The 27,974-nt window shown below is 50.7% G+C and overlaps 1 protein-coding gene across 1 annotated transcript; it reads right to left on the bottom strand.

Moving 5' to 3' along the window:
- LRRC74A (leucine rich repeat containing 74A) lies at positions 1–27,933 on the bottom strand. Its single transcript, XM_045807562.2, has 15 exons — positions 27,897–27,933; positions 26,298–26,429; positions 23,006–23,178; positions 20,413–20,520; positions 19,270–19,366; positions 16,287–16,336; positions 15,847–15,928; positions 10,027–10,112; positions 9,389–9,583; positions 6,156–6,251; positions 5,009–5,155; positions 1,400–1,507; positions 780–862; positions 531–581; positions 1–91 (listed from the first exon to the last, which is right to left on the bottom strand). Exons 1-15 carry the CDS (start codon positions 27,931–27,933, stop codon positions 1–3), a joined length of 1,536 nt encoding a protein of 511 aa, XP_045663518.2.
- Positions 27,934–27,974: the final 41 nt, after the last annotated feature.

Raw genomic sequence — 27,974 nt, 5'->3', positions numbered from 1 at the left:
CTAAGGACACTGCAAGACACAAAGCTGCAGGGCCAGACGGGAGCCCAACCCGCAGGCTTTGGCAAGGAGGTCCAGCATGGTGGAGCGGCTTCTGGAACCACATAGACCTGGGTTCAAAGGCCACAGTTGCCCTGTTCTGTGTGCGCACCGAGCTTCTGTGCTGCCCTTCTCCAAAGCTCAGTGTCCGGGAGACGACAGCAGCTGCTGGGCACTGTGAGAGGTCGGGCACCTGGGCAGGTCTGGTGGCCCACAGAGTATGAGGCCACGTAAGGGCTCACGGAGGGTGTCGTTACCCTTTTTACTGTTATCCCGACCCTTTCCTGTCTCTTTAAGGAATGGCGCCTCTGCCCCACAAGCATCACTTTTGGCCACCGGCCACCATGGAGCTGAATGGCCTGTGGCTTCCCAGGGCATGTGCGGCTCGCGCTGCAGGACCTGCCAAGGTGAGCCTCCTCTTTGGGCTCCCTGGCTACCTGCACACCCCTCTCACCAGCAGGGCCGAGCCCCAGTGCTCCACTGTGTCACCTCACTGTGTCCCCAGAATCTGGCCCCGCAGCCGGCAGCCCACGGTCAAGGGGAAGCTAGGAGGAGGAGGGCAGACAGTGGGGCCAGCCTTGGTGGCCAGGGAGAGCGCACCCAGCTGCCTCAGCGGGGCTCGTGCCTCATCGAGTGCACACAGGGTGGCCCCTGGAGCTGGGATCAGCCGGGGCGCCTGACAGAGAACGGGGGGCTTGCCTGGGGCAGAAGCAGGATCAGAGAGCCGCTGTGCCCAGACTGACCTGAAGTTCACCATGCCTGTCTTGTCATCCAGCTTCTTTATCAGCTCCCTGACTTGGTGCAGGTTTACGGGGACCTTGTCCTGCTGAAGGGGTGGAACGTGCAAGGTCAGCAGAGCTCTCTGCCGACCCCCAGCCCCCCCAACACAGACATACAGACACACAGATAGACACACAGATAGACACAGACACACAGACACACAGATAGACACAGACACACAGACACACAGACACAGACACACAGACACAGATAGACACAGACACACAGACACAGATACAGACACACAGACACACAGATAGACACAGACACACAGACACACAGACACAGACACACAGACACAGATAGACACAGACACACAGACACAGATACAGACACACAGACACACAGATAGACACAGACATAGACACACACACAGACAGACACACAGATAGACACAGACACACAGACACACAGATAGACACAGACACACAGACACAGATACAGACACACAGACACACAGATAGACACACAGACAGATAGACACACAGACACACACAGACACAGATATGCAGACACACACACAGACACACACAGACACACACAGACACACACCCTGGCTGTTTAGCCACAGGGGTCAGCACACCTGGATCATGGCTTTCCGGAAGTCACCCACAGGCATCCTCATCGTTCCTTTAGGGTTCAAGCTCTTGAAGAAGTCTAAGACTGTGATTTTGTGCTGGTCGGCATAGCTCTGAGAGAAGCAGGAGACACCAGGGGCACACACTTGACTTTATAGAATCTATTAACCCCCCAGCCCCCCACCCGCCCCCACCTTCTGCCACAGGGCAGTCCGGCAAGCAGAAGGGGGTGTAACAAGGCAGACTGGGGGGCCCAAGTCTCCTGTGTGTTAGCAGTCGCTTAAGCCCAAGAGCCCTGCACAGAGCGAGGCGTGGCGAGCTGCATGGATGATGGTTCTGGGGGTTTGCTCAGTTTCCAGGGGCCCCCACTCCACAGAGCAGGATCTCCATGCGGCTCCAAAGAGGGAAGGATTAGAGTCTCTGCTCTTTGTCCTGTCTTTCTGTCTATCTACCTATCTATCTATTTTTCTTTCTATTATTCATCTATCCTCTATTACCTCTCTCTCCATCCATCCATCGCATCTTTCTATTGTACACACTCTTTATAAACTGCGTTGCACTAACACACTGTGAACACCTTTTCAGTTCATTAAAACAGTCTTTTGGGGTCCTTCTTAAGTCTTTTTATGTTTCTCTTCCCCTCCCACTCAAAGGGCCTTCAAGGCCCAGCCAGATTGATAGATATTCCTGCAGACGTCGTGCTCATTGAGGAACTCCTCAGGGCCCAGTCCTTGGTCCCCTGCTCTTCTTTCCCCACACTAACCCCTCTGGGGTGCACTGCCTCTCCCCTTGGGGGGGACCCTACTTCTGCATCCTCAACAGCTGCTCACAAGTCCCTGCTGACACCCACTGGCACCTCGATCCAACATGTCCCCGATGACTTTCAGGCAGCCCGACCCCGCCAGCGGTTGTAAGCGCTGTGACGGACCCCACGGGTGAGCCGCCGTGCCTCCCGTCCCCCCACAGCAGGCCGCTCTACAATGCAGACGCTACAGAGCGAAACATTGAGCTTCCCCAAACCCCCTTTCGGCTAGGCATCGGGATGGGATGGGTTTCACCAAGCATCTGATTTGGAGGGAGCAGGCCAGGCAGCTGGGGGGTGGTCCTAGTCAGCGGGTGGCTCCCCATTGGCCGGACTCCCGATCACAGCAGAAGCCACTGCTACCCTGGCAGCCCACGTGGGGGATTTGGAGAGCCATTTCTGGAACCTAAACCGAGAGTCTGTTTCTTCAGCTCCCCGATGTTTCTGGGGTCTGTCTCTGGTAATATGTCCCTCTGTGTTTAACCCAGCTAGAGTGGACTGTGTGTTCAGCAACAAGAACTTTGACCAGTGCAAGAAGGGCCTGTTGCTTTGGTAGGTGTTACTGAAAAGAGCCATGGTGGCTCCTGCCCTGGAGGAGTTCAGAGAGGGCCTGGCTACTCCCAACTAGGGAGTCGGGAAGGGTTGCCCAAGGATGTGAACTTGAGTAGAGACCTAGAGGGAGAGGAGGAATGAGTGAGACGCAGAAGGCAGGAGGAAGGGTGTTCCAGGCAGAGGAATGTGCGTGTGCACAGACCTGGGGTTGAGCAAGAACTGGTGTAGAGAAACAGGGAGAAATCCAGTGCGGCTCAACTGTGGAGAACCAGCAGGGAGGGGCGGACAGAGATGGTGGGGTAGAGAGGACTTCCCTACCCCTGCCAACGTCACCACCTTTATTTTAGTCCCTCGGGGTTGAACTTTTGGGGTTATCTTTGGCTCTCTCCTATCATCACAGGCCTTTCTTCTCCCGGCACACACACACACACACACACACACACACACACACACACACACACACATTCTCGCACACATGCAGCATGTACCCAACCATTCACCAAATCCTGGAGATGTTCCATAATGGTATCTCCTACGTCCGTCCCTCCACTTTCATTGCCACTCTCAGACAAGGCACCATTCTAGAATACTAGTTATCATACCTAGAATACTACCATAGTGTCCTCATTGGCGTTCCCACTCTCATCTTTACCCCCTTGAGTTCATTTCCTCTCCATTGCCTGAAAAATTATCCCCCGGTCCTGCTGGATTCACATTACCCACTGCTCAGCAACGATCACTGGCTCCCTGCTCCCTATGGAATCAAACTTCAGCACTGAGCCTAGAATCTGAGGACCACCATATCCAGCCTCAGCCTCCCTGTGCAGCCTTGGCTTACAGGCTTTGCAGGAGCCTGGAACCATGTGGTGGTTCTGCTGGAACCACGTGGTCCTGCGCATCCCCCAAGCACACTGTGTGCACCGCCCTCTTGCTCCTTTGCTGGTGGGAATCCTATTCCGGGAACTTCCTCCCTGTCGTTGTCGCTCACCTGAACCCTTTCTGCTCTTCAAGGCCCTTCTCCAGGACATGTCCTTTTTTGTTTGCCTAATCTCACAGTGGCCTCTACTCTAGACTTCAGTGACATTTGCTGCCTTTGTCACTCATTTATTATTTATTATCTATCTATGAGAAGTTACTGCATCTGTCCCATCTTTCTAACCAGATTGTTCGCTCCCTGAGTGGAAGGACTATGTTTCACCTTGCACATCTGGTTTGGTCTCTAGTCTGAGATTCTTATGAGATTCCTAGAGATTTCAATGCTGTGTTAAACACGGGGTGGAGTCCCCACTTTGCATCTGAGAACTCCGTTCCTGTTCCCTGGGGCATCCTGGTCCTTGGTTCCAGCTGAAGTCATCTGACTCATGAAGATATTCGATACCCCCCCGGCCTTCTAGAACTTTCCACACAACAATGATTTTCATGCAGAGCTCTTCTATTTACTCGTTAGTCCTGGAATCTAAGGCACAGAGCAGACCAACCAAGGCGCAGGAAGCAGCCCCAGCAGCACACACCCTACAGAACACACCTCTGTGCGGCATCACCCCAGATAGCAACAGGTGTGCGTCCAGCAGAAGCCCGTCAACCCTGCCGCAGGTGAGAGCCAGGAGTGGGAACACCAGCCTGGGCTGGGCGCTACTCTGTGAAGTGATCAGACCAGATGAGCACCCTTGCAGCCCGAAAACTGTCTGATTTTTCATTTCCATGGTTTCATCTGCCTCCTGTGATCTAAGACTTGAGCCAGGAGCAGGTGACCACTAGATAGCCTGAGGGTCCCTCTTGAGCTGAAGCCATCGAATAGCTGTCCTCACCACAGGGGTGTCTTGGCAACCTCACCAGCTCTTGGCCAGAGCTTGCGTTTGTTGGTGCTTATTACTGGCCAGATATTGCTCTAAGCCCTTTGTGTGTGTTTAGCAGAATTGGATCTCCACAGCAGCCCTCCTGGGGTGAGTCCTGTTGTTCTACCCATTTTCCAGGTGAGGAGACTGGGACCCAGAGAGCGCAGTGACTCGCCCTTGGTTGCACATTAGCAAGCGGAGGAGCCTGACTGGTGGAGACCATCCGGCTCCAAGCCCCTCCCACTTCAGCCAGCTCCCAGATGGCCCCTTCCTCTGGGAGCCGGGAAGCACTGCGGAGGGGGTCCGACATGCACAAGGACTACCCCACGTCTGAGACATTCCTTGTCGGAGAGGACTGTGCAGACACTTTGGGGGAGGGGAGACTCTGGGTCTTCGGGGTCTCTGAGAGGGAAGCGAGGGCTCACCTGGATCAGTTTCATGGGGTTCACCCACAGGAGAAGGGCTCTCTTTTCAGAGAAGCCTTGCACGGACTTGTACATCACGTCCAGCTGGGGGTGGACGGCACACACCCCATCCAATATTTTTAGGAACTGCTCAGACACCAGCACATTCTGAGGCGGGGAGAGAGGGGACCCATCATGAGGAAGGCCTCGCCGTTGTACCATCTCCACCCCCGCAGACCAGCAGGCCCCTCCAAGCCAAAGGCAGAGTTTTGTTTTATTTTGGTTTTTGTTTTTTCGTCTTTTCCAGCTTTTTCTGCAGGGCTGCTCCTAGACTGGGGTCGTTCATCAGATGTTGTAGCTGAGGGCTGGTAGCCTGTCACTGTCAGCTGGGCTCTCAGACGAACATCTAAGGTTGCCAAAAAACCACCAGAAGCTGCAAGGAGCATCGAACCCATTCTTCCCCACAGTCCTCTGAAGGAACTAATCCTACCAACACCTTGATTTAGTCGTTTACAGAACTGTGAGATAATACATTTCTATTGTTTGAGCCCCTTTTGTTCACAGTAGCTCTGGGACCTGAGTCCACTCTACCTACCTCCCAGAATGGGGTCAGATGAGCTGGAGCATAGAAGATCACTCTGGGGGCAAACCAGTATAAAGTGGTGGGCCAGCTACCACCTGTCTGATGATGCGGGCAAGAACACCTGGCCCAGTCCCCTCCTCGGGCCTTCCTCCTCCATCAGGGGGCTTACCCTCACATTCTACTCTCAGGAGGCCCCGTCATGGAATACAAATACAAATTTCTCTGTGTGTTAATAACACAGATTCTAAAAGTTCTGTGATTCTGGAACCGTTCTGGGACCCAGGACTGTCCATGAACAGGGCTGGCATGAACAAAGTCTGCTCTGGGGATCCCACCTCGGTCTCTGCTGTTTCTGCTCCCAGACCCACTCGGGCTCCGGTCTGGGATTTCACACCGTGAAGTTATTGACGGAATGGCTACTCCTACTACTAGGACCCCAAGAGAGGGCCAGGTTGTACTCCAAAAGGAGTGACCTTGTCATGGAGCATCGGTGTGAGGGACAGAGCTGTTGGCGCCTGCCCACCCAGCGTGCCCGTGGTAACCGGCGTGCGCCCTGGTGCGAGCCAGCACCGTCTGATCACTCACGGAAATGTCGATCTCTTCCATCTTGGATTTGGGGTTCCTCTTGATGGACAGGATAAGTAAAACAGCCCCATCCATATTCATAGGGTTCAGGAAAAGCTGTTTGAGGAGGGAGAGCAGAGGAGGATGTGATGGGGACAGGAGAGGCTGGCTTAGAGCACGGCTTCCATTTCCCATCAAACATCATCCCTGTCTTCCACCCAGTCTTCTCTGTAAACATCTGTCTCCCTGTCTGTATGTCCAGTCATCCATCTGCTTGTACATCTCACTGCTCAGCCATCCATCCATCCATCCATCCATCCATCCATCCATCCATCCATCCATCCAGCAAACCTAGCATGTGCCGGTTGCTGGGAAAAGTGCTAGGAATGCACAGGCAGACAGGACAAGGTCTCTGCCCTCACTCAGCTTACACTCTAGGGGGGCCCCAGGCGTCAGAAGTGCGGTGAGGGCAGTGACAGAGGCACACACTGGTGTGTGAGCCAGGAAAGGGGCATCCAGCACAGTGGAGGGGACACTGGAGCTAAGCCTTGCAGAGCTAATGGGGATTCTTCTCTGGAAGAAGCAGGGGGCACGACCAGAGGAGGGACTGAGATGCACCCAAGTAGACAAGGGTAGGCAAGGGCAAAGCTGCAGAGGTGTTTGGGCAATAGCAAACATTTCATGAGCAGGAGCAGAAAGAATGAGGCCACAGCGCTGGGATGGGCCAGATCCCAGGGAGCATGCAGGCCTAGCCGAGTGCTCAGGGCATTATCCCAACGCGGCTGGGAGCCACTGGAGCTTGGTGTAGTGGTTAACAGCAAGGAACATGGAGCCCAGTGGCTCTGCTTACTAGTTTTCTGGCCTTGGGTCAATTCCTTGACCATTGGGTACCTATCGCTTAGCGCCGCTCTGAGGATCCGATAAATCAATTCAAGCAAAGCATTCAAAAGAGTGCTTGGTGCATAGTAAGCAGCACGTGAGTGTTATTATTATTGAAGGCTTTCCGCCAGGTGGTGTCTTGATGAGGCAGCCGGAACTTTCGTTGAGCACCTACTGTGTGTCAGGTGTTTCCCGGGTTCCTGACGGACTCGAGAGAGAAAACACAGACTTCGTAGGGCTTAGCTTTTAGAAGCCTTTGATTGACTCACTTCCCTGGGGGAATCCTTATTTTTCTAAAAGTAGGGAAAGGAGGGCTGTGCTCGATGTGGAGAACAAGAGATCATTCCAGTGGCAAAACGGATGTGGCTTCCATCTACACCCCAACTGAGAGGTATGTTTCAAGTTGTGCTTAAAACTTTTTTCTTTCATTTTAAAACATTAAAAAAATTTTAAATGTATTTAAACACATGACAATGTGTTTAATTAAACATTTAAACAATGATACATGGCCATTATACAAGAAACTCAAAAAGAGGTAGAAAAAATGTTAAAATCACCAGGACCCCACCAATTAGAGAAAACCCCCCTGGCCGTGTTGTTAAGGCACCGTTTCAGTCTTTTACGATTCAGGTGCTCTGAACTTTCCTTGGCTTCATTGTTCCGCGGAGGCTGAATCGCAGGCAGGCTGCATGTCGGTCTCCTCTTCCTCGCAGCTCGGGCCAGACCTCGCTCCCAGCTCTCACGGTCACTAGCTGGCCGGTCACCCTGCCCTCCACTGCCGGGAAGCTGGCTTCCTCTTTGCAGCTCTCAGGTGCTTGTCCTCTCAGATGACAGCTCATTGTCCCTGATTTCTAACTCCTGTCTTTCTCCACCAGCACCCCCACCTCTGCGCCCCCTCCCCAAATCACCCCCACATCTTGAGTCTGGAGTTGCAGCGTGAAGCCAGGCAAGGCTGACTTCTTTGCCTCTCTTGGGCTGCGGGGAGTCACGTAGGCTCGACTTTCTCATCTGACAGGTGGAGCGAGTGGAGCCCACGCTGGAGGGCTGTGCTGTGGGCAAGAAGCAGACCATCTGATACGCACCTGCCTCACGTCACGAGCCCCGGAAAGAGAAACTGGTGATGGAAGGCCTCTTCTTTCATCTGTTTTCCAACTGCCCAGGAGCTTCTATGTTAGACATTAGCATCTATAAGCCAATCTATTTATTTACGTATTTTTAAAGATTTTATTTATTTATTTGACAGAGAGAGAGGGAGCACACAAGAAGGGGGGGCAGCAGGCAGAGGGAGAGGGAGAAGCAGGCTCCCTGTGGAGCAGGGGGCCTGATGCAGGGCTTGATCCCAGGACCCTGGGATCATGATCTGAGCCGAAGGCAGACGCTTAACCAACCAAGCCACCCAGGCACCACCCAGGCACCAATCAATTTAAAATGAAATATGTATTCATTCATTCATTTACGGACATTCACTGGGCATCCTACTGTATGCCCTGCACTAAGCTAGCTACAAGGGGTATAATAATGGGCAGAGGCAAACACAGTCTTGGCTCTCATGCAGCTCTCACACCAGTGGGGGTGACCAGACAGTCAGCTAGTCTCTGAGATGAGAGTCTAAGGAGGAGCCTGGCGAGTTCTGCATGAAGGGGTGAGCCGAGATCTGAGGGTCCGTGAGGACTGCTGCCAGAGCAGTGTGCTGAGCTGGGGCAGGGACCCAGGTGGGTGCAGGGAGCAGTGAGGGAGAGCACTATTGGGGAGGCTGAGGCTGAGGCCACAGGGAGAGCCGGGCCCTGGAATGGGGGAGACGAAAGAAGCCCCTGAAGCCTTGGCTGGACAGCAAGGGAGAACGTGGGGTAAACTGAGGCTGGAGAAGCACACTGGGATGAGAGACAGGATTTGAACCGCAGGAAGCCATGGGGGGGGTCTAAGCTGGAGGAGACTAGATGGGAGTGGGGGTGAAAGTCAGACTTATGCTCAAAACGCACACTCTGGCTTCAGTGTGGAGCAAAGTCTGGAGGAGACCCAGGTGGGAGGAAAGATGACCAGTTAGGAGATGACAGCATGCACTAAGTGACAGTAGAGGGTGGCATTAAGGTTAGAGCAGAGCGACAGTCCGGAACCGATCCACACGTGAGGCACTAGGTGAATTTTCCCAAGGATTCTCTCCAGCAATACGCAACCCCATCACCCTGCTGCTCCCACCCCAACACACACACACACACGCACACATTCATGGACACACCCACTGAGGCACACACACAGATGAACACACATGGACACACGGATGCATGGACACACACACAGATACACGGATGCATGCACACACACATGAATGCACACACACACGGACACACACCTAAAACGGCCCCTTCCCAGCTCACCTTCAGAACTTTGAGGCTCTCATTGACCTCCAGCCCTTTGCTGATTTTGGAGACTCCGTCATTGTTGATGTTATTGCTGCTGACGTCTAGGTAGACCAGGGAGTTGTTGAGTCTGAGGACCTCCCCTAGGGCCGTAGCCCCCTCGTTCCCAAAGCCGTTCATAGAGAGATCCAGTTTCTGCAGGGTCATGTTAGCCTCCAGAAGGGGAGAGAACAGCACCAGCATCAAGGCTGCGTGTGACTCCTCTAGCCACCAGGCCCTGGGCTCTCTTCCCTGCTGCCAACAAGTTTGGGTGCTCAGTGGTCTCCGGGAGGGAGAGCTCCGCCAGACCTTTCCAGATCCCTCCCAGTGGAGTCAGAACCTGGTCATTCCCTACCCCCTAATTAAACTGCCCTCTTGAAGTATCCCCAAAGATGCCACTGAGGCCCAGGAAGGTGAATTTGCCATAGTAGGATTTATACTAAAGAATAAAACACATCCAGGAATTGTGGGAGGGACGCTAACAACGTGAAAGCATTTGATGAGAGCTCAGTGTGTGCTCATCCGTGGGGTCATGAGGAAGAGGTTCAAGATGGCGGGATGGGAGGCCATGGATGTCCTCACTGGACTCAACACACCACTGCCAGAGAGTGCCTTACCCGGAGACCATTGCACAAGGCCACAGCTCCCCGTATGTAGAAGAGATTCCAGCTCAGATCCAGTGACTGGAGCCCTATATTGAGGGCTGGGGGAGGGAGGGAGTCATCTTAGTGTTCCCCAGATCCCAGAGAACCCATTCTCAGAGTTGACAGATGTCCACGACATTGGGGAATAAGGATTCCTCGATGTTCGTGCAAAGTAAGACACTGGGGCAATAACTTTTTCGGTTATTCATTTAAACACAAAATTTTAAGAGGATTCCCAGTGCTGGCAACAATTGCAGGTGGCAAGCAAATTGCTACCATCTATTTGGCAAATGTGATCTGGTCACAGACAGTTTGCTATTAGAATGTGTGTGCCCTATCGCACAAGCAATATCACCTCCGAGACTCTTCCTAAGGAGACAGGGAAGGATAGGAGAAGAGTTACACGCTTGTGGTGTTTATCATGGCATCACTTATAAAAGTAGCATTCATGGCTCCCAGGGAAAGGGTAAAGTATATTATAAACACCCATCTGGCGGAATCTGATGCAACCATTAAAATAATAGCGATAGCGTGGAACGCCGGGGTTGCATTTACACAGGGAGGCTGTGATGACATACGACATCGTGGGATATGTTTTTCTTGGGGAACTATGGAAACAGAGGTGGCTCCGGAAAGCTTTAGGGACACCATCATTTCTCAGTGGTGAGGCATCAGTCTTACCTAGAAGCTGGTTTGCATAGAAATTGTACTTTTTTTTTTTTAACTTAAATATATTTTGGGGGCGCCTGGGTGGCGCAGTTCCTTAAGCGTCTAACTCTTGGTTTCAGCTCAGGGCATGATCTCAGGGTTGTGAGTTCGAGCCCTGCTTCGGGCTCCACGCTCAATGGGGAGTCTGCTTAGGACTGTCTCTCTCTCTCCCTCTGCCGTTCCCCAGCTCTTTCTCTCTCTAAAATAAATAAATAAATCTTTAAAAAACTATTTTTGCTTACGTGCTACATAGGGTTGGGAAAACATGCTGTTGAGACACATTTATCATGGTTATTTTTACTGGGGGAGGGCGGATATGCTGAGGACACTGTTGGAAACAGGCTGAAGAAGTCTTGGAACTTTACGGGGTGGGGGGGGCAGTGCCTTCTGCCCTCAGACCCAGGAAAATGTCTCACTCGATTTTCTTTTCCACGGTCAGTGCGCTGGGTACTGACTGTGTGTGTCTTGCGTCAAGCACCAGGATGTACTTTCAGTCAAGTGCACAACACCTGGTATTGTTTTGAGAACAAACTTCCCCCGCCTTCAGTCTCTTCTTACCCTACTCCCTCTTCTCCGCCAATTCCCTTGCTTAAGTTACCTCCCTCCCTCCATCTCTTGAAGGGCTGCAAAATTTATATTTCTGTTCTGTTCTCACCCCTGACTTAGCTGTGTGACCTTGAGCAGGCTACTTACTCTTCCCTTAGTCTGTTTTCTTACCCGTAATAATGGAGATATTAACACATACAAGGTTTTGGGGGGAATTGATGTAAAATGTCTCTCATGATGCCTATCGTATGGCAATCACTTAATAACCAGCAGCTAAATAATAATAAGTATTTTTTAAAGCTCATATACAATATGATGATAACAGGATGTAGTCTGTCTTACTTTAAAGTTGTTTTAAGGGGCCCCTGGGTGGTTCGGTTGTTAAGTGTCTGCTTTTGGCTCAGGCCATGGTCTCTGGGTCCTGGGATCGAGCCCCACATCAGGCTCCCTGCTCAGCAGGAAGCCTGCTTCTCCCTTTCTCACGCCCCCTGCTTGTGTTCCCTCTCTCACTGTCTCTCTCTATCAAATAAATAAAACCTTAAAAAAATAAAGTTGTTTTAAAATTCAGGGTTTTTTTTAAAAAATATTTTATTTTTAAGTAATCTCTACACCCAACATGGGGCTCAAACCCACAACCCCAAGATCAAGAGTCACAGACTCCACCACCCGAGCCAGCCAGGTGCGCCTAAAATTGAGTTTTAAAGTATTTAAAAACCAGGGGCGCCTGGGTGGCGCAGTCGTTAAGCGTCTGCCTTCGGCTCAGGGCGTGATCCCGACGTTCTGGGATCGAGCCCCACATCAGGCTCCTCTGCTGGTAGCCTGCTTCTTCCTCTCCCACTCCCCCTGCTTGTGTTCCCTCTCTCGCTGGCTGTCTCTCTCTGTGTCAAATAAATAAATAAAATCTTTAAAAAAAAAATAAAATAAATAAAGTATTTAAAAACCAGTTCTCAGATGGACTCAAATTGCCCCACAAGGCTTGCATGCTTTGCTCCTCCCCTCTGATCCTTTCTCTCGGGGAAGATATGGCTCACATCTCACTGAGAAGATGGCAGCAGTGAGATGGGAGAGCTCTGCCCCCCCACCCCCCTACCTGCCAGCCTACCTGCCAGCCTACCTGCCGCCTCTGGCCCACCCACTCTAGCCCCTCCCTCTCTCAGCACTGCTCCCAGAGGCCACCCCTACCCCTTTGTTCCTCAGTCTGGCTCCAAGCATTTTCTTTTTCTTTTTAAAATTAATTAATTAATTATTATTAATTTAAAGATTTATTTACTTATTTGAGAAAGAGAGAGAGCAGGAGCAGAGGGAGAGGGAGAAGCAGGCTCCCCACTGAGCAGGAAGTCTGAGGTGGGGCTCAATCCCAGGACCCCGGGATCATGACCTGAGCCACCCCGGCGTCCCCCTCCTTTTTAAATTCAATTAATTAACATATAGTGTATTATTAGTTTCCAAGGTAGAGGTCAGTGATTCATCAGTCTTGTATAACACCCAGTGCTCATTACATCATGTGCCCTTCTTAATGTTCATCACCCAGTTACCCTGTCCCCCCACCCCCCCTCCCCTCCAGCAACCCTCAGTTTGCTTCCTATGATTAAGAGTCTCTTATGGTTGGTCTCCCTCTCTGATTTCATCTTGTTTTATTTTTCCCTCTCTTCCCCTATGCTCCTCTGTTTTGTCCGCCTTTTCAAGAACTCTGTCCCACAACTATCTCCTCTTCCTTCCTCACGACCGGTTTCTTCTTCTTTCCTTCCTATCAGCATTTTCCATTGTTACGAACCTTCCTGCCTCCATGTCACCCACCTTTCTGCCCCAGCCTTGTCCCTGAGGGGCTCCTGGAGGTGCCCACATTTCCATTTCACTTCTTTGTGTCCCATTTTCAGTTCTGCCCCCTCCAGTCAGGTCTCCCCACTCACAGCTCTTGTCAAGGTCACCAGTTATCTTCATGTTGCCGAGTCCTGTGGTCACTTTTTAGACGTCATCTTATTTGACCTCTAAGCAGCACTTGACCAGCCGAGACCACTTCCCCCTTCTTGAAAAAATCCCTTACTTGGCTCCTTGATACCTCACCTTCCCCCTACTTGGCTGACCACTCGTGCTCAGGCTCCTTCTCCCCCTCTGGGACACCTAAAAGTGTCACAGTGGTCCACTGGCCACCTTCTTAACTCCATCCACACTCCTTGCCTGGTGATCTCATCTGGCCCCATGGTTTTAAATACATCGCAATGCCTCTAACTCCCACATGCATATCTCCAGTCCTGACCTGTTCAGGGTTTGCTCAACCCATATAGCAAACCGCATGTCTCCCTGTAGATGTCAAACGGACATGGCAAACATCACATGACCAGAACAGAAGTCTTGGCTCCTGGCTCCTGTCCCTCCATACCTGTTACTCCCCGAATTTTTCCCATTTAAGTAAATGGCACCACCATCCAACCCGTTCCTGAAACAAAATAACTCTCCCTTTCCTTCATTATCCACAACAGCAAGTCCTGTTGGCTTTACTTCCAAAGTCCGTTCTGGATCCATCCACTCCTCTCTATCACCACCTCCTCCCTCGGCTCCGGCTATGGTCCTGTCTTGCCTGGACTACTGCGTTAGCCTCCTAACTGGCCTTGCTTCTTCCATTCTTTTTTTTTTTTTTTTTTTTAATTAAAGTGCAATTAGCATACAATGTTATGTTAGTTTCAGGTGTATGACATATTGATCCGACCATTCTATACATCACTCGGCGCTCACTATGGCAAGTATAGTCACCATCTGTCACCAAACAACACTATTACAATAGTATTGACAATATTCTCTACGCTATACTTCTCATCTCCATGACTTATTTGTTTTATAACGACGTTTGTGTCTCTCAATTGCCTCTGCCTATTTCACCCATGCCCCCACCCCCACCCCAGCAGTCACCAGTTTGTTCTCTCTTTTTAAGAGTCTGGTTGTCCTCAGTTGTGTTCTTCATAAAACTACATAAACCTTCACAAAACGGTTCCTCTAAAACTGCAAATCAAACCGTGTCACTCCCCGACATGAGCACCCTGCACTGACTTCTCATACATGGGGAATTCGGACTTGATGCATGTCGTGGTCCCTCAAGCCCCACTGAGTGCCTGCAGGCCACCTCGGTGACCTCCTCCTTCCATTCCCCTCCCCTGCCTGCTCCACTCGCTGCTCCCCTGCCTGCTCTGCTGCACCTACACTGCCCCCCCCCCCCCCCCCCCCCGGCATGCCAGGCTCTGCTCTTTCCTCCTGGAATGCTATGCTTCCAGAACGTGGCATGGCTGATTCTTCTTTGATATTCAGGTTTCAACAAAAAGCCACCTTCCCTGTGGGGCTTTTTCTCACCACCCCATCTAAAGTAGCATCTCCCGTGCTAATAGTGATCCCTGTTTCTACTTAGGAATGAACATTTAACTTTTTTCTTTTCTTTCTTTCTTTTTTTTTTTTTCTTATAACAAATCTGCAGTGAGCCTCCTCAGACCTCTCTGTCTGTGTACATGTGAGAGCTTCTCTGAGACACGCACAGGTGATTGCTGTATCATAGAATATGTACTTTCAATTTTACTAAATACTGTCAAACTGCTCTCCAAAGTGCCTTTATGAAACACACACGCGCGTGCGCACACACACACACACACACAACAACAACAACAACAACAACAAAGTGCCTTTACCTAGCAGCTTCAGAAAATTCTTATTTCTCCCTTGGGGTCCATGCACTGGATATTCTCTGACTTGAAATTTCTGCAGCTTTGGTAGATGACAAGGCGGATCTTTTCATCGTTTGATTTTGCGTTTCTCTAATCACTAGGGAGTTTAGGCGTTTGGCTTTCTCTCTGCACTGTCCATATGCCTGCCCATTGTTTCATTGGGAGCATTTATCATCGTCCAGTGGATTTGTAGGATCTTTTATCAATATTCTGAACGCAAATCTTGTAGATGATATAGATGCTGCAGGTATGTATTCTCTACCCGTTGCTTCTCTTTTAACATTGCCCCGTCACATCTTTTTATCACAGGCAAGTTTTACAATTACTGTTGTCAAATAAAAGAATCATTTTCGTGACAGTTTATGCCCATTGTGCATATTTAATCATCCTTAGCCTCCCTGAGGTCAGTAAGTTATTTTTTGTTTTTTTTTTTTTTTAAGATTTTATTTATTTCACACAGAGAGACAGCCAGCGAGAGAGGGAACACAAGCAGGGGGAGTGGGAGAGGAAGAAGCAGGCTCCCAGCCGAGGAGCCTGATGCGGGGCTCGATCCCAGAACACCGGGATCATGCCCTGAGCTGAAGGCAGACGCTTAACGACTGCGCCACCCAGGCGCCCCAGTAAGTTATTTTTTAAATAAGCAAGTTATTTCTTCCTATGTTTTTCCCACATCAGGTGTTGGCCCCCCTTAAGATGTGTTTGGGGTGTGGCTTCCATCCCTTTATGATCCGAACACTCACTAACAATAAAAACCAGGAGATGCGGCCCTGACAGGTGACTGTCTGCCAAGTGCCTCTCCTTTACTGACCCCTTCCCTCCGTGGGGGACTCACCCAGCATCTGGCCCATGTGCTCTCCTCCCTTATCAGAGAACTGGTTGTGGCTGAGATCCAGCGTCTTGATTTGGTAATTGGTCTGGAGAAAGAAACAGTATAGAGAGAGGTGATTTTTGGCTTCTCTATGGCTGCAAATACTGTTTCATCTCAGGGCCATGTGATGGAGGGCTCTCATGCACCAAAAATCCAGTGGACGAGAGTTTTTAGACCAAAGACATTCTCTTCTGCATTTTTTCGTGTAACTGTTGATGACCACTGGGAGGGTCTTGTCCCATCCAGTGGCTGTTGTCAGGATCAGCAGAGTCCAGATCCTTGCCAGCTCCCTAGACATTAGGGGGACCTTACTTCTCTCTGCCCGGAGCCACCCTCCAGGCCCCCACATCACCCAGGGCCATCACCCACAGGGCTCTCAGTGGCACCCACCCCTCCCTTCTTACCGATAGGGCTTGGCACAACAATTCTGCAGATTCGTCCCTGAAGTTATTTCCTGCAGTGAAGGGGGGTTGTTTGCAATGCTGTCCAGACTAGGGTTCCCTTTCCCTCTGGCGTCCTGGCCCTGCCAGGCTCTTCCCTTTGGAACAATCAGCCATAGGAAAGGTGGCAAGTACTTAAAGCAAATATACGGACATGGAAGAAAACAGGAGAAAGGCAACTGTTTGCCTTTCTCTTTAACCTTCTCTGCTTTCTCTGCCATGATAGGGCAGGGAGTTCCAGGAGCCCCAGCTCAGTGCCTAAAGTCTGTCATGTGATAAAAAAAAGTGCAAATCCAGAAGCAGGGCCAGGACCAGAGGGGGACAAGTGAGGCATGCCCTTTGTGCGCGAAATCTCAGCTCGGTAAGCGCAACGAGCAATATCTTAATGCGATATTTGTAAAAATCATAATGAACACAACACTTCTATGATGAACAAAACTTTAACATTTTAAATAAGGGCAGGATCTGACCCTGCACTTGCACGGCTAGGCCTCACCCACCTCACCATAGTCTGTCCCTTTTGGATCCTGTTTTATATTTGAAGTGTTGATAGTTTGCTCATCACAGACTTTTTTTAACATTATTTTTGATTTTTACAAACGTTGCAACACAATATTATTTACTTGGTTACTGAGCTTTTTTGTGCCCCTTGAATTCCGGGACTGAGGCTTGTGCCTTCCTTATCTTACTCTTGCTCCAGCCCTGCTAGACAGTTTAAAAGATTTCTGGAAAATTGGGGCGCCCGGGGGGTTCAGTCAGTTGAGCATCTGCCTCTTGATTTCGGCTCTGGTCATGATCTTGGGGTTCTGGGATCGAGCCCTGCATCAAGCTCCGTGTCAGGCTCTGTGCTCAGCAGGAAGTCTGCTTGAGGATTCTCTCCTTCTTTCCTCCTTCCTCCACTTGCACGCTCTCTGTCTCTCTCAAATAAATAAATCTTAAAAGAAAAAATTTCCAGAAAATAAATGATACAGAGCCTTACCCCAAATTTCTCCTTTAAACCCTTAATAATTATCTTTGTATCTTTAGCACCTAAATAGTGCTTGGCACCTAACAGTGTTCCATAAATGCTTACTGAATGAATGAATGAATCCAGTGAGACACACGTGCTTCTTGGTTGCCTCTGTGCTAGTGCAATAAAATGAGATAATAAGACAGTCAAGGCATAAAATTAGGTTTCTAGCTGTTCAAATTGTGTTTATATCAGTCGTTACAAATCGTAGAGCTGGCTGTCAGTTTGATAAAATACAGATTCCTAGATCCCTCCCTTTAAAGATTCTGACTCAGCAGCCTGGGATGGGCCTGGGTAATTTGTATTTTTACAGAGCTTTCTGTAATATGTTAATGTTATATTAGAGGCCTTAGCCAATGCAACTAGAAAAATCATGGGGAGCTATAAATATTGGAAAGAAGAGACAAAACTCCCATTATTTGCAAACATGATCACCTGCCTAAATAATCCAAGAAAATTAACTGACAGAATGTTAGAACTAGTAAGATAACTCAATAAAGAAACAGGGGCGCCTGGGTGGCTCAGTCGGTTGAGTGTCTGACTCTTGATTTCGGCTCAGATCATGATCTCAGGGTCGTGAGATCAAGCCCCAGGTCAGGCTCCGCACTGAGCATGGAGCCTGTTTGAGATTCACTCTCCTTTCCTCTCTGCCCCTCCCCACCCTCCACTTGCATACTCTCTCTCTCTTCCTAAAAATAATTAATAAATAAATAAATACGGTGACTGGATATAGGATCAATGTACAGAAATTAATAGCTCTCAGACATATCAGTAATACACACTTAGAATATATGATAGAAAGAACATTCTGTTCATGCAGGAATAAAACGGTAAAACACCTGGACCCAGTATGAAATGTGCAAGACTTCCAAGGGAAAAAAAAACATAATACTTTATTGAAGATAAAAAAAGACTTGAAGAAATAGAGATAAACCTAATGCTTGGGATTGATCTATCTATTTTAGAGAGAGAGAGCGCGCACACGTGAGTAGGGGAGGGGCAGAGGGAGAGGGAGAAGCGGACTCCCCACAGAGCAGGGGGCCTGATGTGGGTCTCAATCTCAGGACCCCAGGACCATGACCCGAGCTGAAGACAGACACTTAACCAACAAAGCCACCCAGGCGCCCCTATTTCTAATAATTCTATTTTCTCACGTTCTCGATGCAGCCACTTGTTAGAATCTAAGCTCGCACGGTGCTCTGGTTCCTTGTTTTGCTATTTTGGGCTGTGAGCCCATCTTCAGCTGAGCTTTATTTGTGGGGACCCCAAGCAGCCTGGAGCCTGGGTCGAGGGACTTTTCCTCCAATGAGGTGTTCTATTTGTTCCTGTGGCGTGCCTCAGGTCATTACCAGCACGGGACTACTTAGATCAATTTCTCAGGGGTTCCAGGACCCTGAAGAGAATATAAACTCAAACCACAAACCTGGGTGAGGACAAGTCTGTGGGTGCTAGAGTTCTCAAGTGACTTTTTTTTTTTTTTCTGTGAGAGAGACAGATAACAGACTAATTAAAAACTGAGTGTACAATTGTGGGTCAGGTAGCAATAAATGCTGTTAAGAAAAACCCGGAAAGGAAACAGGATAGTGATGGTGATGGAGGGGAGGTCAGGGAAGTCCTCCCTCAGGAGGTGAATTTGAGCAGAGGTGTGAATAAAGCAACCGAGTGAGCCATGCAGATATCTGGGGTGGAGACTTTCAAGCAGAGGCAGGCATGCTGCCAAGTGAGTCAGAAGTCTCTTGTCCAGGAAAGCCAGGAAGCCAGTGTGGCCCTGGGAAGGGGGAAAGGATGACCAGAGGGCTTAGCGGCGCACAGACGCAGTGTTCTGATCTTGGAACTCAGAGGGGGCCTGGTCTGGCTCGCTCTCTTCTGGGTTCTCTCTGCTCTTCCCTTCTCTCCTTTTCATCCCCTTGTCCTCTCCCACCCCTTCCATGGGCTCACCTGAAAGCTGGAGGTTCCAGAGCGAAGAGGTATTTCTCTGAAGGAATTCTGAGATGATTCTGGCCCCCTTCAAGCCAAGATCATTGTCGGAAATATTCTAAAAGGCAAGAACACCCTCATGTGTGTGAAAATCCCACCCAAGGACCCTCATTAAAAAACAGGGTTGGGGTGGGGCTTACTTGAGGCCTGCAACAGGGAGTAGGGCTGGGTGGAGAGAGGGGCAGGGGTGAAAGGGTAGGAAGCATTGGGAAGAGCAAAGAAGCAGAGAATGATGGGAATCCAGCTTTCCTAACGCCTGGCTGTGAGGCCTTCCGACTGGTCTTTGTTTTCTCTGAATTTGGCTTTGGTGACTCCCCACTTCTCTGGTTTAGCCCTAGTACTTTAGATAAGCATACTGTCCTATTTTTTCTGAAACCTAAGACAGCTTCATATGGAGAGTTTGCCGTAAAGCAATTGAGAGATTAGTTTATAGAGTAATTCATCATTGTAAATTCCATTCATTGATTCATGAAGCATGAATGACTGTGCTGGGAACACGTGGGGATACAAATGGACACAGTCCTTTTTGGCTAGTGGGAGGGACTTTTATATAAACCAGCTATTATTTTTTTTAATTTTTAAAATTATATTATGTTAGTCACCATACAGTACATCCCTGGTTAAACCAGCTATTATTATCTTAATTGTTTCTCCTCTCTTTTCCCCCCATTTTTAAAATAGGGTAAAATAGACATAGCACAGCATTTACCATCATAACTATTCCTAAGGGTACAGTTCAGTGGTCTGAAGTATATTCACATGCTTATGCAATGCTCACCATCATCTGTCTCCAGACACATTGTGTTTGATGAAACTATTTCACGCCTTTATTTTCTCTAAGTTCACTTTAAAGCAACTCTGCAGAAGGGCTTATAAGGTCCAGACAGAACTGCTTTCTTAGGGTTTCCTTGGGCCACAGGGAACACAGCCCCCCCCTCCCCCCCGCCTCTGACACGCAGCCCTCCTCTGAGACGTCACCTCTGCAGGAGAGGGGCCTCCAGGCTGATTGCAGAAAGCTGGAGGCTGGCTGGGGCCGGGGCCACCCCAGGGGGGTTCCAGGAGCCCCAGTGCGGGGGTGGGAACCCGCAGGGCAGGGCCCAGTACCATCTCCTGCAGGTAGTAATTCTCTTGCAGCATCTCCACCAGGCTCAGGAGGCCCTCCTCCATGAGACAGTTGTCTGCCAGCTCCAGGGTGACGACACTCGTGTTGGACTTCGGCCGCCACAAGGGGAGGGGGAGAAAGACAGAGGGAGTCGGTGACCCGGTTGGTTCCCTGCCCTTGCCCAGAGCCTGTCCTCTCCCTTGAACATCCCAGCCTTTTCAGAGGGTATGGAGATGCAGGCTAGCACTTCTGGAGGGTGGGGAGGAGCAGGAGGAAGCCCGGGGACGAGCCGTCCCGTTGAGGTGTACTGGGACAGTATGCTTATTCTGGGCACTTCCACCAACGGGGCTCTGCGGGGGAATTTAGAAAGGGGACATTAAAACGATGAAATCCCTGAAAAGTGGGGCGCCTGGGTGGCTCAGTTGTTAAGCGTCTGCCTTCGGCTCAGGGCATGATCCCGGAGTCCCGGGATCGAGTCCCGCATCGGGCTCCTTTGTTGGGAGCCTCCTTCTTTCTCTCCCATTCCCCCTGCTTGTGTTCCCTCTCTCACTGGCTGTCTCTCTCTCTGTGTCAAATAAATAAATAAAATCTTTAAAAAAAAAAAAAGGAAAGAAAGAAATCCCTGAAAAGTGCGGGGCGCAGGGATGAGCTAAACAGATTGTAGCTATTTGGCCTGGAGGAGAGAAGTGGTGACCTACTCTAAAATTAAGGAGAACTTGATGCATTTAATCAGGGTATTTAAACATAAAGCATCTAGTGTTCCTGCTTCCTCCCGAGGTCTTACTTCTAGTTTAGCCATTTGGCTTATCTGATACGTTTCTTTAGTCAGGAAGCTTGGAAGGACCTGGCGGTCAGTCTTAAATATCTACATCCCAGCCAGTCGGCATTCCTGCAGGCAGCAAGGTCAGAGCAAGTGACTTGCAGCAGGAGGACCAGGGGTCCGCTCTAAGCAGCACTGTTTGTTACTTTCCCCTTCCACACCTCTGGCCCCGGTATGGAAAGGTAGGGAGAACAGACACATCATTGGACTTGAACATTTTCGAAGTGCGCCAAGCAGCGAGAGAGGTGGCCAGCGGTAAGGAGTTCTAGCTCCGGGTAAAGGGCAAACGTGAGCACAGCTACTGCGATGCGGGACGGTCCACTCAGGGCCTTCTGGCCGCAGCTCTCGGGGGCGGGCAAAATTCCATCGTGCTCAAAGGCAAGGGTCCTGGCTCAGGTGGCCAGGTGTCATTGAATAGTGTCCAGGCAGGTCGGGGGGTTGGATGGCCACTTCCAGAGTCACCCTGGTGACCAGCACGGTGGGGGGGGGCAGCTGGCAGCCCCCTCACCAGGCCAGTCCACATTCGTCTCACACAGGCCGGTAGCCAGTGGCTTCTCTTTGTGCCCACTGTTGGGGAAACATGCGTGAGCAGAGAACACCCCTGCACCCCACCCAGAACAAGGGCGGGGAGGCGGGCAGGTGAGGGAGGGACGAGACACATGAAATACGACTGCTACGATCAGGGTGCTTTTAAGCTAAGCCAGGGAAACACAACATGCTCCACGTTGAGCAGTACAAACGATAAATAACAGTTCAGTCCACCGACATGTCACAGTGATGACTTGTCAAATTAGAGACACAGAGAATCAGAGAAGAGAAAACTCCCCCCAAACAGAAACTGTTGTTACTAAGAGACAAGTGGCCCAAGTCCTGAGAGAATTGCATTATTATCCGTTTTTTCCCCCAAGAAACTCATGAGGTAATGGTGCATTCCTAACACCTCATTAATCAGTCTTTCAAGACTCAGTAGATTTCGAGATGGCTTTGTTCGTTCTCTGCTCTTCCCCTCTTCCCACCCCCCCAGAAAGCCCCACAATCTCACATTTCATGTAGCTTCTTAATGGGCATGTGCTAAATGCAAATGCTGTTCTATTTCCCAAAATGAGTGAGTGCTTTTTTTTTTTTTTTAAATCAAAATTTCTCTTTACCGTCCTAAATGAACAAACAGTGTTGTGCTGACCTACAGTTTTCACGTGTTCTGCTTTTTGGGTTGGAAGTTGGTTTGTATACAATCAATTATAATTATATAAAGCCGTGATGAATTCAAGGTCAACTCCTTGGTTGCTCGTGCCAAGCCGAGAAAGAGACAGAGAGAGAGAGAGAGAATTATTCCTGTAGGAAAACATGATCTACTCTACAGTGTGATCTTTTAAGAATTATGATGTTGCAAAAGACAAACATTGAATAGAAGAGCTCAGTATTGAACCCATTTATAGCAAAGGTGAGCTTGGAATTGAGACCCAGGCTGACATTTCGTATTATGCACTTACATTAGGGCCAAGCCCAGCCACTTACTCAGGGCTGTTGCCTTTGCTTCCTGAATCAGAAAGAGCACAGGCTTCCAAGGCCAAGGTCCCTAGTAGCCCCCTTCCCAGGAGCTAATGAGGCATCCATGCCTGTTAGGTAATCAACAGGCAGTCAAGCAGAGCCTAGGTCAGGGTGAGCACAAAGCTTGAAATTTAGGGCCCCATGGAGGATCTCTCTGAGTCTTGGGCCCAGCACTCTGTCAACCCCCACCTCTACCAGTCTTCACGTGCCCCCACTGGCATGCTCACCACCAGGGCTATGGCAATCGCCTTGGTACCGTTGGGGCCCAGCCCGTGGTGGTTGAGGTTCACGTAGGACTCTTCCATGTTCCGGAGAAAGTAGGAGACAGGCACTACGCCCGTCAGTTTGCAGGCCTCCAGGTACAGCTCCCTTTGTCCGGTGGTGAAAAATTTCTCCGTATCTACACAAAAGATGCCAATGGATGAAGTGGGTTTGTCTTCTACCTTTGCCTTATTTCTTCTCTAACCCAGGGCCAGGTGCGCTTCTGCCCTGTGTCCCCTCTGCCTGAGGATGTCCCTGTAGGTGTGTGTGTGCTGGGAGGCGACTCCAATCGGGAAGACAGCCGGAGGTGGGGGAGGGAGACCCAAACTTCAGAAAGCCCCAGATGGATGTCTCCATTTGGGTAAGAGACAAGGCCTCTGGTTTGAGGCCCCAAGCTTTCCTAGGAGAAGGAGCAGTGTGCCCACACGCACCTTCCCGGGCTGCCCACATCCAGGACTGATTATCAAGGATGCATACAGGCCCCTCTCTCTTGCCCACCGTGGGACAGCTCTGAAAGGCCAAATAGACAAGAAGCTCATTTGTGATAGTTGAGGGGAGCCTCTAATTAGTTTTATGACCACTGTTAAAATGAGAGCCACAAGGAAAGCTTTACTAAAGATTTAGGGAGGTTCCAACTTTAAAATCCCCAAGTAGGACTGAGTGGGCTTCTCGAGGTGTCGAATCAGTGCAAGATGGAGAGACGCCCCCCAAATCAGCCGGAAACAAACGAGCTTGTATTTGAGTGGGCTTTTCTCCTTCAAAGACTTGCATGTCACTTTTCCTCACAAAAAGGACGGTCATGCCTCCTTTACCCATGACAAATCTAGCCTCAAATCAGACACAGCTGATCAGCGCTAAAACCAGCTAACAGAAAAGGGGACTTTATCTTTCCATTCCAACTTCTTGGGGCCTTTGTTCCTCGGGCTTTAGACCTGCCTGGTCATGGTCAACGGGCAGTGGGCCTCCCGGGGTGCCGCACGCCCTCGCAGCTGTCTCCTCATTAAGTGAGCGCCTTCGATGGCAGGGCTTCCGATGGCAGCTGGGGTCTAAAGCCTGCGTCTGTTTTTCCTTCGGATGCCAGGGCCTTTGGCCAACCCACCCCGGACATTTCTGAGGCAGACAATGAGAGCTTTGTCGGGGAGAGGACAACTTTACAAGGAAGGTGGCTTTGCAGCCACAGCTCCTAACTGGCCTTCTCCGACATTTTGGGTTGGATAATTCTCGGTTGCGAGGAGCTGTCTTGTGCCGTGAAGGCTACTAAGCAGGATTCCTGGCCTCTGCCAGTGAGATGCCGGTAGCATCCTCCAGCCTGCCCCGGCCCAGTCTGCCAAATGTCCCCTGGGGGGCAAAATCGCCTCCAAGTGAGAACCACTGCTGCATAGGACAGACAGCGTGTGGCAGGTGAGCAACTTCTACTGCCTTCTCTCCCTCCTCCATAGCTTCGTGGCCAGCTTGCTATTGCCCCCGGGCTCAGGTCTCAGGCCTGCCCAGGAAGCCCTCCCTGCCCCATTCCCAGCACCTCAGTACGAGCGGCAGGGGCACGAGAAGCCGGAGCAGCTGGGCCCTGGGTTTCTGTCCCAGCACAGCAGAGTTGCCATCAGAGATTCCTGTTTGCCAAGGCAAGGTTGGTAACCACCTTTGTCCTTGGCACTAATTCTGCTCTGTTTCACTCTGCTGACCCTTTCCAGCTGTAGTCTATATGGTTGTGTTTTATTTTATTTTTTTAAAGATTTTATTTATTTATTTGAGAGAGAGAGAGAGTGAGAGAAAGCATGAGCTAAGGGAGCAGCAGAGGGAGAGGGAGAAGCAGACTCCCCGCTGAGCAGGGAGCCTGATGTGGGGCTCAATCCCGGGACCCAGGGATCATGACCTGAGCCGAAGGCAGATACTTAACTGACTGAACCACCCAGGTGCCCCACTCTGGTTGTATTTTATTTTATTTTATATATATAATTTATTTATCTGACAGAGAGAGAGAGACAGCCAGCGAGAGAGGGAACACAAGCAGGAGGAGTGGGAGAGGGAGAAGCAGGCTCCCAGCGGAGGAGCCCTATGCGGGGCTTGATCCCAGGACTCTGGGATCACACCCTGAGCCGAAGGCAGACACTTAACCAATGAGCCACCCAGGTGCCCCTCTGGTTGTATTTTAGAGGCAGCTTGCAACAGTGTTCTCTCTTGTGGGGAGTTAGAGGGCGGGGGAGGAATGGGATGGAAGCAGGAATCTGGGAGAAAACATCCAGTTTCTATCTGCCATCCCCTCCAACCAGGTGAAATTCTGTGTTGAAAACAGTACATTAGCGGTAGTCTTGACATGGTAAAGAAGTCAGAAGAAGAGCAGCAAGATGCAGGGTGGGAGGAAGGCAGGAGGAGGCATATGTGGAGGGGAACATATGTGTGTTGACCACGGGTGGGGAGGTTTATGAACTGACTGACCCAGATGCCAGAACACAGGAGAGGAAGGCCACTGGGCTAGCCTCAGCCTGGAAGTTCCAGGCTGGCCCATCAGGCAGGGCGAGCATTGTGCTCACCTTGCTTCCCAGGTGTTCTGGGCACTTCCCTCCTAGGGGAAACAGGGAGAAGAGGGTAAAGGCATTGTTTGCAGTAACAGAGTCTTTGCTGCGGCTCAGCCAGCACCCCTCTTCCTGCCCTCCCAGCTCCCAGGGCACACTTGCTCTGTCCAGGGCCCACGCTCAAGTAGGAGGACCAAGAGCTGGAATGTGAGTAGAGAGGAAAGTCACCAGGATGCCAGACGGGCCACAGACACTCCAGGGGCCCCTACAATCCGGAGCGCGATGGCAGATCAGCAGAGTGGGGCGAACAGGGGATCGGCGAACACTGGCAGCTCTCCGTGGCCTTGGGCAACTCACACAATCTCCTTAAGCCTCAGTTGCCTCCTCTTTAAAAGGCGGATAATAATGACAACCTCCTGGGACTGTTGCAAAGATGACAGAAGACGCCACATGTGGAAACACTGAGAAAACCAGAATTCCCTCTTCATGTATTATTTAGCTTCCAACAAGCTGATGTGAGCGCTCTGCTCACCGGGTAGGCCGCGAGCACAGGCCAGGAGCTGCAGCTGCCGCCCCCAGGCCAACCTTGAAGAGGACGTGGCATAAAGCTGAGCCCCGGGCTGCTGCCACTTTCCTTCTGCAGGACGGCCCACTGGGCCAGAGCCGGGCCGATCTGGGAAAGCAGAGCTGGCCAGCTTCGGAGGAAGGAGGCGCCCCACCACCCCGCCCACTAAGGGCCCACTATCACCTTCAATTTCCAGGTCTGTTTCGGAGCTCTCCCGGGCTGCTTTCTCTTTTTCCACAGCCACAGAGCCCTCGGCCTCACAGTAGAGGGTTTCATCACTGTTCTGGGGCGCTGGCTCAGTTTTGGGTTCATCATCTGGAAGAAAAACTCATCTCCTTGATGGGGGAAATGAAACCTGCTGGCCTTTCACGTGGAGCCCACCCTATGCTCCCTTGCTCTGCAAGCCGTCTGGCCACAGCCGGTGACGCCACAGCCTCATGGGGCTCAGGGTGCCTAGGAACTGCAGTGTGCATTCAGTCCCGCCAGGGGGACTCCATTCTACAAGCCCTCCCTCCCGGACACAGTCTGCCTCCCCATCTTCTTTACGGGGACTCCCTGCTCCTGCCCCGTTCCCTGCTTTGGGCCTATCTCAGACACTGGCTCCTTGCTCCCTCTTTTCCTTCTCATTGGCTTGGGTGGGGTTCAGGGTCTGCTTCACTCTTTCAGGGAGAGGATGTGTGCCAGTGCCTAGGCTTCCTCATTGGCGGGCACAAGCCATGCTGCAGAAGGCCAGGGGCAGGGGAGGCGACTTGGGTCAAATGTGAAATGCAGTGGAATAGGAACAGTCCCAAGGAGAAAGAAGGATAACTTGACTCCTAAGAACTTGACCTAGCTTCTCTTCGTTCCAACCCAACATTTTCAGACCACGAAGAAGGGCTTGCAAAATCTTGCTGGGGTTGAAATTAATTGCTATGATGAAATATCCATGTCCTATGCTTCCCTCCCACCAGTCCCTACAGTCGCTGGACATGGGTTTTTTGCCATTGGACCGCTGATCTGGGACCAGCACGGATTCCTGAAAACCTCACACAAGGGTCCAGACCTAGTCATCCCACCTCTGTGGGATGCAAAGTTTGGGGGAGCCATGCTCCACGACCAGTAGCCCATTGGAACTTGGCCAATCTACTCTTTGGGTGGGCTGAGCATTTGTGGTGGCAGTCCCAAGTTTTAACCACCCAGGTTCTAAGAAAGTGGGGTTCCTAATGAGTCCATGCAGGTCTGTGTTTTCTTAGTCCTTATCTGTAAACCCGAGCTCCAATATTTATTTCCAAGAGTGTAAGACAAGGTCTGCATGATAAGGGGTGGAAGGAGCAGCTGCCCAGCAGTTAGAAGACATACAGTGGCTTGGCCATCAAACACTGATGACTTTCTGAGTCTTAATATCCTCATTAGTCATACAATTTCAGAATTCCATCCAACCAGTAGAATGCCAGTGAATGTTTAACTGGCCCTCCAGAAAAAAAAAAAAAATCCTGATTTGTAGTGTTAGCCAATTTGGGCGGCGTAAATATTCCCAATATGGCTGATTTCAGACTCCCAACATGACACAGGCCAGCCCACAAAATGAAAATTAAAGTTGGCCAGAGCTAGCAGAGCATCGCGTCCAACTCTCTCTCCCCCTGTTTGGGAAGCCCTGAAGCCAAGTCACTGTAACACACCGTCCGGATTCTAGAGGGTCCCGCCTGAGGAGGGGAGGGGAGTTCGGGGTCCGTGTGATCACTGGGTATTACACTGAGGCAGCCCAGAAGGGCCCGAGAGGTGAGAGATGGGATGCCTGTTCACCTTTTGTCTCAGGCTCAAGAAGCTCATCATTGTCCATGATGCCAGGACCCTCTCGGGGGCTGCTGCCAGCTTCTTGCC

Source organism: Ursus americanus, chromosome 26 (genome assembly GCF_024610735.1).
Source record: "Ursus americanus isolate L20-20 chromosome 26, mUrsAme1.1.p, whole genome shotgun sequence".
NCBI lineage: Eukaryota > Metazoa > Chordata > Mammalia > Carnivora > Ursidae > Ursus > Ursus americanus.
Note: the sequence above shows the minus strand (reverse complement) of the source record. Positions and strands in the feature narration are given on the sequence as shown.